This window comes from Xenopus laevis, chromosome 6L, assembly GCF_017654675.1.
Source record: "Xenopus laevis strain J_2021 chromosome 6L, Xenopus_laevis_v10.1, whole genome shotgun sequence".
In the NCBI taxonomy this organism is placed as follows: domain Eukaryota; kingdom Metazoa; phylum Chordata; class Amphibia; order Anura; family Pipidae; genus Xenopus; species Xenopus laevis.
Window position 1 is genome coordinate 102,973,112 of NC_054381.1, and position 15,412 is coordinate 102,988,523.

Sequence of the window (15,412 nt, forward strand, 5' to 3'; positions counted from 1 at the left end):
GTACAGTTTATGTGCCATATGTTAGGATTCATTTTGTAACTCATCTCTCTGTCTTTCATTTACTTTACAAATCAGCTGGTAGCATTTTACCACTGGCAAAGTTGCCTGTACTAATTCAGTACTGACACAAATGCTTCCCATGCCCACTTCAATATGTGTTTGATCATTTTTGAAGAAATAAAGGAAGGAAACGCTAAAATAGATCAAGGAATAGGTTATTGGGCATGTAATCATGTTTTAAACAGATATAACTATGCTTACTTCTTTGTCCATGCTTTCCAGATCCTCTTTACAAAGTGTGTACAAAGGCATACTCTCAGACATGCTCGGCTGACGCTTTCTTCTGGAGGGCCCGGATTGCTCCTCATCTTGATTGGCTGTGGGAGGTTCTTCATCATCAAACAGTTGTTCCTGATGTGGCTGAACAACTCTGTCAAATACAAATTTCCAAACAGCAAGTCTATTAAAGGGCTGGTTCACCATCAAGTTAACTTTTAATATATTAAAGAATGTACAAAGCTATGCAACTTTTCAATTGGTCTTTATTTATTTTTAATCCTTTTTTAATTATTTGCTTTCTTCTTCTGATTTCAGCTTTTAAAGGGGGTCACTGATCCCCACCTCAAAACAAATGCTCTGTAAGGCTACAAATTTATTGTTATTTCTACTTTTTAGAATTGATCTTTCTATTCAGCCCTTCTCCTATTCACAGTCCAGTCTCTCATTCAAATTAATGTACAGTTGCTAGGGTAATTTGGACCTTAGCAACAAGATGGCTGAGATTGCAAACTGCAGAGCTGCTGAATAAAAATCTAAATAACTCAAAAACCACAAATAATAAAAAATGTAAACCAATTGTTTCAGAATAGCACCCCCTACACCATACTAAAAGTTAACTCAAAGGTGAACAACCCCGTTAAGAGACATTAGAAAAAAAACTTTCTTTTCATAGGTCTGTGGAAAGCCTGTACTGATATCAAAAGATTAAAATCAGATTATGTAGATTTTGAGAAGACATTCCTAAATGTTAGGAAAAACTGGAAACATTCAAATTTTGCAGAATTAAGTGTTTTGTGGTTAAGTATGTAACTGTTTGCACATACAGATTTGCTCCAGGTTATTATGATTATTCAGAAGGTCAAAGTTCAAATAGTGCCACATTTCAATTGGATTTAGCTCAAGGCTTTGACTTTTTGTTCTAAAACTACTCCAAAATAAATTTGGCCCTATGTCTGGGATAGCTATCCAGCTGAAGAAAAACCCACAAAATGACATGTAAGTCTGTTAACTAGCCAGAGAAAACTTGCTTCTGGCACCCTGAGTGAAATATCATTTACTTCCAAGTTTTTAGAGGTATGAAACAGGTTTACTTTTACACCACATTGATGTGTGATATATGACAGCGATGCATGGCTATGTGTGGTGTATTAGGTTACTGTTTTTTTCAGCATGATAAATAGGCCCTTAAGGGTTTGGTTTCATTTTAACCAAGCACTTGTGATGAGTCTGAATCAAAATTCTGCAAAAGGTATTGAGACTCAGCCAAATGACCAAAGTAATGCTGCATTTAGTGCATACCTATTTAAAATTAACTAACACATGTATAGTTTATTTTTTTAGGTTTGCTCATAGTTTAAAATTGCACATTCTGTGACATGGATTATTACCCATTCACCCTCAAGCAGGAAGTTGCCTGTTCTGTTATATCCTTTGCAAAAGCGAGTTTTAACCCAGACGAAGGGTGTTTGTTTACCCTAGTTACAGCAAACACTTGAAAAACAAAACCATACATTTCACCATACCATACCATTCACCATACAGGTGAATTAATTGGATCCTGAGGAAACCAGCCTAGTGTGCTTTATATGCCTATGATAGGAAACTTAAATTGTAAGCTCCACTGTACAGGCAGTGATGTGAAGGACATCCAATCTATGTAAATAAAGCAAACATGTAAACGCCACATAAATCAAAGCTATGCTTCTTCCTTGTTTTTATATTTGTGGCTTACATGGTAGGACTAATGGCAAAAAGGCTAATAAAAATGGGAATTAGTGATGAGTAAAATTTTTCGCCATGTCACCAAAAAAAACCCATAGACTCCAATGGTTGCTAAAAAAAACGGTGCGCAGTATCCTCAAATAAATCACCCCATTGACTTCAATGCATTTTGCAATTTTTGTATGAAACAGGACAAATTCACTCTTCACTAACGAGCACGCATGTATAGGGTACAGACTGTTGTTAGATACTGTGATGACTGCAATTAGCACTAATCTGTCTGAGCAGAACTTGAAATATGTAGATAATTCATTGCATCATTATTGTACTTTAAAACAAGATTATAAATTGTTCTGTACTCATCATGTAAGAGCAATGAGAAAAAAGTGCTGTAAAGATTTGTACAAAGAGAACGAATTCTGGGCCGATCCTAACAAAAAAGAAAAAAACCCCTCTTCTATCCGATAATCCTATGGTCCATTTCTAATAATCAATTTCAAATAACTCAATCAACTTGCTTAATAAATATAAACGTGAATGCACCTTATCTATGTTGTTGCGTATCCTTAAAAATATAAATATAATAGTGGATATATCAATTCATTAAAAGTTCATTGTTTGATTGTAGAGTATTGTGACTTATAAATTAGAGTGCTAGTTCATTGATTTATTAAAAAAAGGTGGGCAGACTCAATTAATTAAAATCAATTATAAGCCTACCATTCATTACCAATTAATTCAATTGCAATTGATCCACTACCTAAAGTGCAAGAATACATTAACTTAATTATAATACCTAAAGTGCAAGTGCATTAGTCCAACTTAGGACTTATGAAAAAATGAGAATTAATACGTGACCAAATTAACTGAGGATAAATCAATTGCCCAGCAACTCAAACCCGATATAAAGTACGAAAATTGATATACGAAGAGGTGGAGTTGTCCCAAAACTTTCTACCTATTGTATTTACTATACCTGGGACACCACAAAGCAAAGAAAGGCAGGAAAACAGACTGTGGTCTCGAAAGGTATGATCCTGTTCTTTCAAAGGCCCACATGCACCACCTGCTGGCTGACCCTGTTATTATGCATTAAGGATTCTGTGAAAAATCAGAGCTGTGGAGTTCTGCACTGGTAAAAGCTGTGCATTTGCTTCAGAAGGACTACTATAGTTTATATTAATAAGCTGCTATGTAGCCATGGGGGCAGACATTCGAGCTGAAAAAAATGTGAAAAGGCACAGGTTACATAGCACATAAGCCCTGTTCAATACAATGGTGTTTTATCTGTTATGTGCTATGTAACCTATGCATTTGAATATGGATGCATTTTTTGGACGCTGTTCACTTTCAGCGCCTGATGGAACAAAAGTTTAGAAAGCAACAATTTATACAAAAAATTCATCAGTATTCTATACACTAATGTAGGAAATGAGGAACACTATAAGCAAATTTTGCATGTGGTTAAGTACTCTCCAACAGTAACACTAGTACAAATACCTTAAATTAGAATCAGGCGCACTGTATGAGGAACAAGTGATTAGAAAACAGTCCTTGAGGATCTTAGGGGAACCTACCCTGTATAAACCAAACATTTCTTTTGTTTGCGCTTTGTTGTTGTAGTATCGCCATGCCTAGATTGAAATAGCTTAGATTGAATAGGCCTTTAGAAAGAACATCACAGATGCCTAAGAATCTGGGAAGGGATTTAAAATGATGGACGTCAATTATTCCACTGTCTGGAAGATCATCAACAGGTGAAGAAGTTGTCAAACCAACTTGCCCTGTTGCTCTTGCCACAATGATGTCACGAGTCTATCATTAGAAAGACGATTGCAAGAGTCAAGAGAGAGAGAGGTTAAAAATATACAGGGCAAGGAACTCAGAGGTGACTACGAATATTATATTTTACAACAGGGGCTACATTATTTTTTATAATATAAAACATTTTAATGAGTCAGGGCCATTATTTCTATATAGGCACTCAAGAGAATTTGCATAGGGTGGCTGCTTTGGGGAGGGAGGATAGATAAACCAAAGCTCCTGAATAAGCTTATGTTGAAATGGGTGATAAAAAAAGTATCAAAGAGGGATTGATATCATTAGAATTTTCATAGGGAACCCAACAAAGACAAAACATAGAAGCCCCAGCAAAGTTACAGAGTTAAATGTTGCAAATGATGGAAAAAGCCCGTCAGTGTCAGGAGCAGCACAAACTGCGTCAGAATCAAAGCAACCCAGCTGAAATACAGCTTAAATTGAAGATGCAAGATCACTTTGTAGCTCCTGTGCTTACACATAAAAACACTGTGGAGACTAAAAAGAAATTCAGCACATTTTATTTTATCATTCTTAATTCCATAACTCAAAAAAGAATAAGAATTTTTCTATACAACAGGTCTATAGATGAAATTACAAAAAACAGCATTACACCTATGATTTCATGATAAATTCAACTGACCGTTACATTTCTCTAAGCCTGGTGCTTAGCCACATTAAAGCACATTCTATGGCATGTACCTGAAAGATGAATGCTCTCCATGGACAGGTAGAGTCAGAGGAGGACTAGGTGCTTGAATGTATGGTGACTGGCTGGAACCTTGTGACCCTTTCCGGATAAGTTTTCCAGTTACTGGATTGTACAGATGGACTTCAGGACCAGGTTGTGTCTTTGGGTGGATAGGAGTAGGGTGAAAAAGTGGAGTTTGGAAAGCACTCTGAACATCGGGAAATGTGGTGGGACTTATTGCTCTGTTGAGATAAAACAAGATTTTATTTTAAATAACATTCACTGATAAACAAAAATGTTAAATCCTCGGTCAAATGAAAATTAACTGTGTTTTGGAATTCAGTCAAATTCAAAAAAGTAAGTATTTGGTGCATCCTTTATAATAATAATAAAAACAAATTACCTCTTAATATTGTGATTGCTACTATTATATATCTCCTACAGTAAACAATTAAAATCTCCAACACCCAGGTAATTATTGTGCGTCTGATAACGCCCATCTGCTTTTAGATTGTAGGTTCTACTGAACAGGGCTCTCTGTGCCTCTTGTATTGGTCATTTGTATTTTCCATGTATACACCTATCTATGCTACAGCATGGTGCAAAATGGCAGTATTTTATAAACAAATATTTTATTAATACATGTTAATAAAAAAAGGGGCATCGGTATTACCTAGTGATATGACAACTGTTAAAGTGTATACCCAGACTGTCTCTAAGTCTTGGGGCTATTACATGTGCCCAGAATATATTAGCTCTATGGGAGAAAACACTTCTCTTTATCAGTGGAACTTTGTCAATATGTGCTTCCTAGAAAGTGGGCCAACTTGGGTTATACACTGTGGAAACTTATTGAACAAAAAAATTTATTTTGCTGCTTTACATTAGAGCATGTACCCCAGTCAGTCAATACAAGTTTATTTTGTCAAACTTACTCTTAACCATAGTAACCAATCAATAAAAAAAACTGTACACAGGGGTGCCTCGAGTAACACTAAAAAATACTTTTAAAGATTTTAGAAATGATCAGAGCTACATATCTGGGATCAGGCTTTTATGGTGCTATGAGTTCATTATGCTATTTACTGTTTTTGCAAATTAATAAGACACTGTAGCAAGCATAAAATGGTTTACAGTAAAAGACGGTGGCACAAATATTTAATTCATATAACTTTTCATATTACATCAGATTTATTGTCCTTTTAACATTTAGACAGGACCAAAAAAAAGTTTCTCTACAGTAGATCACCTTTGAGACTTCGTATAATCCTCCTTTAATGGAAAAAGCTGTTCTTCAACTTTTTCCCATCGCTCCAAGCAGCTCCAAAGCCATTCTGGATTTACAACATGTAGGTGTTTACAGTTCTGAGCCTGTCGAACCTTTTCTGTGCCTACATAAAGAAAATAAATTATTTTATCAAAATATTTACCATACTCTTTATACTTCTGTCAATATAATATGCAGAGCACTCTACAGTTAGGTCCATAATATGTCCAAATATTTATGGAACTAACTGTATATCTCCAATCGAAAATGCACTTGAAAATCTGGATCAGAAAGCATCAATGAAGTGACGCAGCATGAAAAGAATGATATAACAAATACTGATCTATTACAGCCGGTGTATAATTATTTATGGCCATCCCACATAATAATACAGGAAAGATGAACAATCTACCACGTAAATGCCTATTTTTTTAAATCATGAAAAATCTATAGCTTTTGTTCTTTCTTGAGCTAAAACAGGGCAGAGAGACTGAAGCTGCTTCATGTTTGGCACTTCCCTGTTTAGCTCAAGAAATAAAGATCACAGATTTTTTTTTTACTAAAGGGGTCGTTTACATAGACATTGATATTTTGAGACAATTTGCTGTTGTTTTTTGTGATGTGTGTGTGTGGGGGGGGTGCAACGCATAAAATAAAGAAAATTATAAAAATTATCATTTTCAACTCAGTATAATTAAAGGACAACGAAAGTGAAAAAATCAATCTCGGTAATAACACTTAGGGGCCGATTCATCAAGCTCGAGTGAAGGATTCGAAGTAAAAAAACTTCGAATTTCGAAGTGTTTTTTGGGCTACTTCGACCATCGAATGGGCTACTTCGACCTTCGACTACGAATCGAAGGATTCGAACTAAAAATCGTTCGACTATTCGACCATTCGATAGTCGAAGTACTGCCTCTTTAAAAAAAACTTCGACCCCCTACTTCGGCAGCTAAAAGCTACCAAAGTCAATGTTAGCCTATGGGGAAGGTCCCCATAGGCTTGCCTAAGTTTTTTTGATCGAAGGATATTCCTTCGATCGTTGGATTTAAATCCTTCGAATCGTTCGATTCGAAGGATTTAATCGTTCGATTCGAAGGATTTAATCGTTCGATCGAAGGAATTATCCTTCGATCGTTCGAGCGCAGCATTTGCGCTAAATCCTTCGACTTCGATATTCGAAGTCGAAGGATTTTAGTTCCTAGTCGAATATCGAGGGTTAATTAACCCTCGATATTCGACTCTTGATGAATCGGCCCCTTATTGTTTAAACATTAACTGCACAGAGTAAATCTGTTGTCCCTGGTCTCTAGTAATAGGTAACGCAGGCTGCGGAGAAAGTAATCACAGGACTTGGGTGACATCACAAATTTTGCATGGTGCTTCCTGCCAGAGGCAGCATTTAATCGCATTAGACTCAATTTGTTTCCATTGCGCATGTTTGTAAGGCACTTTGTTTCTCCTTCTAAATTTGAGCTGCAATGACAACAATGGTGTGGGTATTTTGCGCATGCACATTAGCGATAGGGAAGAGAGCAGTTATTCCTTAAAGGGACACTGTCATGGGAAATTTTTTTTTTATCAAAACGAATTAGTTAATAGTGCTGTGCTCCAGCAGAATTCTGCACTGAAATTCATTTCTCAAAAGAGCAAACAGATTTTTTTATATTCAATTTTGAAATCTGACATGGGGCTAGACATATTGTTAATTTCCCAGCTGTCCCAAGTCATGTGACTTGTGCTATAATAAACTTCAATCACTCTTTACTGCTGTACTGCACGTTGGAGTGATATCACCCCCTCCCCTTCCCCCCCCAGCAGCCAAACAAAAGAACAATGGTAAGGTAACCAGATAGCAGCTCCCTAACACAAGATAACAGCTGCTTGGTAGATCTAAGAACAGCACTCAATAGTAAAAACCCATGTCTCACAGACACATTCAGATATATTGAGAATTAAAAACAGCAGCCTGCCAGAAAGCATTTCTCTCCTAAAGTGCAGGCACAAGTCACATGACCAGGAGCAGCTGGGAAATTGACAATATGTCTAGCCCCATGTCAGATTTCAAAATTAAATATAAAAAAAATCTGTTTGCTCTTTTGACAAAATGGATTTCAGTGCAGAATTCTGCTGGAGCAGCACTATTAACTGATGTGTTTTGAAAAAAACATGTTTTCCCATGACAGTATCCCTTTAAGCAATATGGCGGTGGCGTTCTGATAAAGCAGCTGCGATTATGAGACATGAAAAGCTCCTTGATAGTAGACTTCAGCTGTAATCTTAGCGGTCTAACACTACTCTATGAGACCTATTCAGGGAAGATGATTAGATTTGGCTTTCCTTCTCCTTAAAAGTACTTTTTGGTACCCTAATAAGATTTTTCTTCCTTTATTATTGCTCGCAAGAAACAAGTGAATTAGGTACTTTTTAAAGAAATGCTGAGGTGACAAAAAAAACCCAGTTTTCTAAACCACCTCGTTAAGAAAAAGCACATCCCATAAGCAATGTTTATTGGTATAATCAAGAAAGAAACAGACCGCTTATATTTGTCCTAAAGTGCTTTATTGATACAACAATAAAAAATTTTTTTTTTTGTGTTCAGTTAAATGCGGTCTATCATGTCTGCCCCACCATCTATATAGTTACATAAAATAGCATAAACTGCATTGCACTCATTAAAACTGATCATCTGCAAACCTTTTTTATTTATCATATATAACAGGGGCAAAGCTTTGGGATGCACCCAGTGCATGTAAATGTAAATAAAGAAAACCCACGTAATCATTTGCATGTATAGTACATTTACAGGAAGGAAGTACAAATCCTTCTGAAAAAGGCTGAACTGAATCAGAATCCTTTAAAAAACAATGTTTTATAACACAAATGAGGAAATTGCAATTTTTTAACCTATCCATGCCCCAATTTCCATATGCAAATTTGAGCTCAGGTGTGGTTCTGGATTCAGCTGAATTCCCAGGTAGTAGTTACTAGCTAAAACAGGGTAATGAACTATTAAGATTAATCTCTGAAACAAACTAAATAAATAGAAAATGTTAGCATACATGTACAAAGTACATGTATGTATCCAAATAAGTGAATTTTTAATAAACAATTTTACTGTTTAAGAATGTGTTGAACAAGCTATGTTATCTAATAAGCATTAGCAAGCCGAGATAAATGATCAATGTAATATTCTTATTATGTATGCAAATATTTTCTTCATACAGGTACATATAATATATCTATATTTTTAAATAGGGAACAGTGTATCTATGTACTACTGTAAATTATAAGGATATTAGAAGTCAAATCAGAGTTCCACCACATGACCATTTAAAAGCATAAGGGTGTTGTGGACCTCCGTTCTGACTTCTAATATCACAGAAGGTACATCAGAGTATAAAGATATAATTTACTGGATATTCATGGCAATACAAAATATAAAAATGTACACACTTACCAGACCTTGCAGCAATAAGGTGAGTCACCCTATCAGAATCATCTGGCTTTAAAATTAGGTTCTTGCTGATATTTGCTCCTAAAGCTCTTGCATGATAAAATTCTCGCGTCCTCTCTATGGGAAAATTTGTTGGATGAAGGCCACTGAATGTAATTATGACATTTTCCAATACTTTACTCTTCAGCTCAGGCACTATATTACGAATATCTGGAACATCATCCACCTCTTTTTTCAAGTACCGGTCATACTTTGCATAGTAATCTGTATGTACTCTGACAAGGATCTCCTCAAGGTATATTAAGTGGTCATCTTCATCTGTGTCTTCACTATCCTCATCCTCTTCTTCCATACTCTGATCAAGTGACTCTCCTACAGTGATACCCGACTGCTCACTATTTTGGGATTCTGTTTCAACTTCCTTTTTATCTGTACAGCCATTCCCTAAATCACAAAGGCTAGCAGACTGCACTTCCATCTCATCATCTTCTACTGGCAATGTATCCTTTGACTCAAATATAGGTCTTTCTAAGTTAGAGTGATTCTCTGGCCTCGCTTTCTTAGAGTCATCATCTGTACACAATTCTTGTGATGCAATACAATCCTCATCCTTTTTGTTGGATTTCCTCCAACTTCTTTTACATTCATTTTCACTTCCTGAAGCAGAAGAAGGGGATGATATTTTTCTAGTTTCTCCTTCACTGTCACTGTCACTAGACAAGTCAAAATCTAGGTCTTTTGCTGCCCCAGTCTTTGGCTGGGGAATGGAAACATTTGTCCTTTCATCTTGCTCTAAAGAAGGTGGTGTATCTGCCAATGATTTTACTTTTTTACTATTTAACACGTCTGTAAGATGACTACTAGTAGAATCATGTTCATGTAGTTCATCACTGCATTCTGTATCCTTTTTGGTAAGTTCACTATTAGCAGTGTATCCACCATTCAGTTCCTTCATGGCTTTTCTGCGACCATTGCTGTGCTCCTCCACAAGAATGTCCTTTGCATGTTCAGAATCTTGTGCAGAAGCTTCAGACTTCTCTGTTACTTCTGATGCTTTTGAACAGCTTACTGTACAAAAAAAATAAATCAAATGTTATTTAGCAGAAATAACTACTTCAAAGTGCATACTTACAATGCCAAGTGAAACAAACCACAGACAGCTAAATTAATAAAAAAAACTATAATTCAGTTTGAAAGTTAATATGTGTCTTCAAATTAAAAATGTAACACTGATTAAATACATTTAAATGTCCTTATAATTTTATAACATTGCTTAAATACAATAAATAAATAAATAAATAATAAGGAAAAACAAAACAAGAATCTCAGTATTTTGCCCGCATTTTCCTTGGTAAATGCAAAGGTGTAACCGTAGAAAGTTATCGCCTGACAACAATAGTATTACCATTGCAATTATTGCTAGAAAACGTAGAAAGCCAATAATTACTATTATGGTTTGTATTCAGTCAAGGAGCTTACTACTGTTGCCAGTTGGAGAAAGAAGCTTATATCATAGCTATTGATTCAAAAACTGTAAAATGCTTACACTTTTGGGGCATATTTACTAGGGATGCACCGAATCCAGAACTCGGTTCGGTAATCGGCCATTTTCAGCAGGATTCGGCCGAATCTTTCATGAGGTATTCGGGGGTTTGGCCGAATCCAAAAAAGTGGATTCGGTGCATCCCTAATATTTACAGCTTCAGACGCTCATACACTAAGGGGATTATTTATCGAAGGTCGAGTTTGTGAGGATTTTTTCCTAACTCAAATGTCTGCTTTTTTTTAATGAAAAAACCCAAATGTAAAAAACATGATTGAATGCAATGGTTCAAGGGACCTCTGTCATGGACTTGTACATGACCTTGACAGGCTTTAGCTGGAGCATTTTCAGATTCTGGCTTTTAGCAGTGGGACATAATAAATCTTAAAACGTGAGTTTTTTTCCCCTTATCGCAAAACATTTAGTGAAACTACAAATACAACTCGACTTTTAATAAATAACCCCCTAACTGTTCTCTTAAAGCTCTCCACCCAATTGGTCCATATGCCTAATGGATTGAGTGTACCAGGGGCTGCAACCGTTATAGCTGTTTTTCTATTACTCTGATTGCAGAGCGCATAGATGATCACAAATATATGAATAATATGTTGCGCTGCTCTACATCTCCTCATTTGCAGACGCACTAAGCACTGGCTAACAGAGAACGAGCAGACAAAATTTTCAAACCTGCCTGATCCCCCGAACAATTGTATGTCTGTGAAGGTTCTCATTCAATTCTGAATTGAGAAAGCCCGTCGGATGACTAGTGTAACATCTTCAAGTATAAAGAAAATACAGCAAGTCCAGTTGATTTGACTTCTTACTATAGATATTCATTGTTTATCGATATCTGTTGGCATTGGCGAGCCAGCATATACACACAGATAATCATATGGATCTTTGTTTCATGTAATTTTATCTGTGGGGGTATGGCCAGCTTTATACTAGATAAAAGCATTTAAACATAACATTTCAAAAGGAAATGTTCAAAGGATGCCTGTGCAACTTTCAGAGGTTTCAGCATCAGTGTAATACCGCTAGACTCATCAAAATAGTGAGGATCATACTGATAAGGAACAATCTCATTTGCAAAAAGGTATTATTTAAATGAAAACAGGTTGTTAAAGGGGTTGTTGACCTTCCAACCTTTTTTCAGTTCACTTGGTTTCAGATAGTTCACCAGAAATAAGTTTTTTTCCAATTGCTTTACATTTTTTAGTTTTTCCAAAAGTTTAAATTTTAATGTCCCTGTCTCTGGTGTTTGTTTGGCAGTTCAGTAATTCAGGTGCAGATTCTGAACTGTTACAATTTTGAAACATTTGGTTGATACATTTCTCAGCAGCATCTCTGTGGTATTAACAACTATTGCATAAATTCTAACAGCTGCCTTTAATGGAACTCAGGGATTCTGCTAAGCAGAGACATAGATAAGAAATGTAAGAAATGTAACAACTAAATGTATCAATTTAGAACTAGTTTACATGGTCAGCGACCCCCACCTCACCTCCCAGAGCTGCTTTAGATGGTGAAAAATTCCAATTTACACTTACAAATATTAGAAAAACAGTCACACATAGAAAATACAAAGTAATTGGAAAAAGTCTTTATATATCTGGTAAACTATCTGAAACCAACTGAGCTGAAAAAAAGTGTTGGAAGGTGAACATCCCCTTTAATATAAAAAAAAATCTGCATAACATCCATGCAATACGAACGTGTATATTCTTTCAGTACAAAAATGTGCACATTTAAAATGTAACCTTATTATTGATAATCATGGGATCAATAACCTTTGCTCTTCATCTGTGCTTCCCTTGAACCAGGAGGTGCATTAATATCACCAGTGCCTTGAAAGTACACATACTTTTTAACTGTGATCAAATTAGGTGCAAACTTCCAAACATCTTCCCGGTCGTCAATAATGCATACCATGGAGTCCCCACAAGGGAAAAGGTTCCTAGAAACAATGACAGAAAAGAAAACAGAAAAAGAGGCCCACGATTTTAGTTAAAAAGCACATGAAGGAATTTATTGCTGCTGTGAAGTTAAAATGTTCATTAGCAACCTGTAGTGAGACTTACGATGTTATTTATCAAAGGTAAAGTTTGTGAGGTTTTTTTATACCTCAAATAAAATCACAACTCGATTGTTTGCTTATGTATTTAAAAAAACTTGAATGTACAAAACTCGAATCAGTGCAATTGGGGGGGGACTCAAGTACTCTAATCGATCGAGTTATCGGCAAAAAAAACATCGAAGGACAGGTAAGTGATGAATACAGATCATCACATACATAGTTCGTGCCCACTGTATCTGTACCCTGCATCATTATGTGTTTACATCGAATGCCGGTGAGCCTCAGCTGATGTCAGATTTTAGAGGTATGTCATGTAATGTGTAACAGTAGAGTAGGCAATATTACCTGGTCTTTTTTCTACCACTCTCATATTTAATTTACATGAAATGTGCAAGTCAAGTCTGCAGTAATACTAAAGTGAGATTTTTTTTTATCAACCTAAGCCATGTAGCTATATGGTGATTTCATAATTATGGTTTCTTGTCAAACCTAAGTGAGCCTAGTATATTGCAATATACTGAGCTAAACTGCTCAGGAGTTATAGGTACTGTGGCAAAAAGCACAAAGAACACCGTTGCAGACACAAAGTAATACAGGTATGGGATCCGGAAACTGTTATCCAGAAAGCTCCAAATAAGGGAATGACCATCTCCCATAAACTCCATTTTATCCACAAAATCCAAATGTTTAAAAATGATTTCCTTTTTCTTAATAATAATAACAACAACAACAACAGTACCTTGTACTTGATCCAAACTAAGCTATAATACATTCTTATTGGAAGCAAAACCAGCCTATTAGATTAATTTAATGTTATACGTTTTCTAGTAAACTTGAGGTATGAAGATCCAAATTACGGAAAGATCCATTATCTGGAAAAACCCAGGTCCAGAGTATTCTGGATAACAGGTCCCGTACCTGTAATTAATATTAAAGGTAATATTTAAACAAGCAGTGAAATCATGCGTACCTAAGATTTCCGGTTTTGGAATAGGGATCAATACATTCATCTCGGGACAATATTCGGTGAGAGAAAAGCTTCTTTTCAGGATCTAAAAAACCTAATTAAAAAACGGTGGGAAGGTAAAACAAGGGTTTGGTACAATATGGATTGACACCAGTTATTAACACTAAACACTGCTAAGGGACACCGTGTCATACAAAACCCTTACCACAGGTGCAGACTAATAGAGCCCACACAACAATTAGGGAAAGAAATACAATTTCGTAATTAAAATGCCTCCTTGTGAGCGATACACTGTCTGCATTGGAGGAGGTTTTGGTGCAGGGAGCCATGTTGGGGCACATGCATAATGAAAAGGGCCCCAGATAGCTGTTTATGTGACAACGAGGTGGTCTTCACAAAATACTATAGTTTCCTTTACCCTGCAACGCTGATGGGGAATCTTTAACGATGGCTATCATTACTCGCCTTTTATTGTCTCAAGGGTATAAAATCGAAAAACAATTTTGTACTTTTTTTTTTAGTTTATAATGCACCTAAATAATTCCATGGACTTGTGACACAGGAAGAGAAAAATAAACAACCGCATATTTTCAAATTATGGGAGTAAAATGTACTTACATAAAGTAAGAAATGTAAAATAAATACTAAGTTCATAGGATTTGATTGGTTTAACAAAGTGAAGTGATCTAACATTAGCATAGATATAAACTAATGTGCCATGTAATCACACTGCATTTTCCATACATTAACATTGATAATTAAATATCATTCAGATATTATAAAGTTAACAGAGGATGTCATTAAATTCTGAAAAACAACTCACAAATATTATATATCATTCAAAAGTGTATAAAGATGAAATGGTGCTGCCTCAATCCTTCCTCCCCCATCCCACTTCACTGTAAAGTTTAAAACCAAAGTAATATATATTTTTAAAAAGCAAAAAACAAAACATTTCCAGCAATGTCCCCTGCATGCCAAGACTGTAGTGGTCATCTAGATACACATCAAAATTAATGTTTATGTCTTATTAATGTTCATGATAGTAGCTGACCCAAATAAATGAGTTCCAGTACTGCTCTTGACAATAAACGGTCTTAAGAAAGATACAGGACAAGTGCACACCTGCTATAGTATGGGCATACAGCCTGCTACCAAAAGTGAAGACGTGCAGTTCATACAACTTTGCAATCTTCTCTAAGAATTCTTTGCAGTGAGGACGTAGCCGAGTGTGGAGCATTGGCTCTCCCCTTCCTAGCTGAAAGTGAAATATGCCCTGTAAAGGAGAAATGAGAAAAAAAATACATCAATCCATGTTCATATTATTTGCTTTACTTTAATGTACCCATATTTTATTTGTATTTGCTTTACTGAAACACAGAAACTGGACATGCGTTTTGATTTATAGACCCCTCAAAAAGCAGGTAGGCATTTATAAAATAAGAGAAGTCGCACATAACATACATCATCTAGATAGATAGATAGATAGAGATATATAGAGATATATATATATATATATATATATATATATATATATATATATATATATATATATACACACACACACACACATACATACACACAATATATT

General features: G+C 35.7%; 1 protein-coding gene across 1 annotated transcript in view; it reads right to left on the reverse strand.

The window, feature by feature from the left end:
- The window catches only part of ctdp1.L (CTD phosphatase subunit 1 L homeolog), a 51,037-nt gene that overhangs the window by 21,443 nt on the left and 14,182 nt on the right, over positions 1 to 15,412 (reverse strand). The window contains exons 5-11 of the mRNA XM_041566344.1: positions 14,947 to 15,097; positions 13,825 to 13,915; positions 12,568 to 12,734; positions 9,238 to 10,302; positions 5,760 to 5,901; positions 4,522 to 4,752; positions 262 to 430 (exon numbers count right to left, since the gene is read on the reverse strand). Coding sequence (XP_041422278.1) covers positions 262 to 430; positions 4,522 to 4,752; positions 5,760 to 5,901; positions 9,238 to 10,302; positions 12,568 to 12,734; positions 13,825 to 13,915; positions 14,947 to 15,097 — 2,016 coding nt within the window. The remainder of the gene's footprint in view (positions 1 to 261; positions 431 to 4,521; positions 4,753 to 5,759; positions 5,902 to 9,237; positions 10,303 to 12,567; positions 12,735 to 13,824; positions 13,916 to 14,946; positions 15,098 to 15,412) is intronic.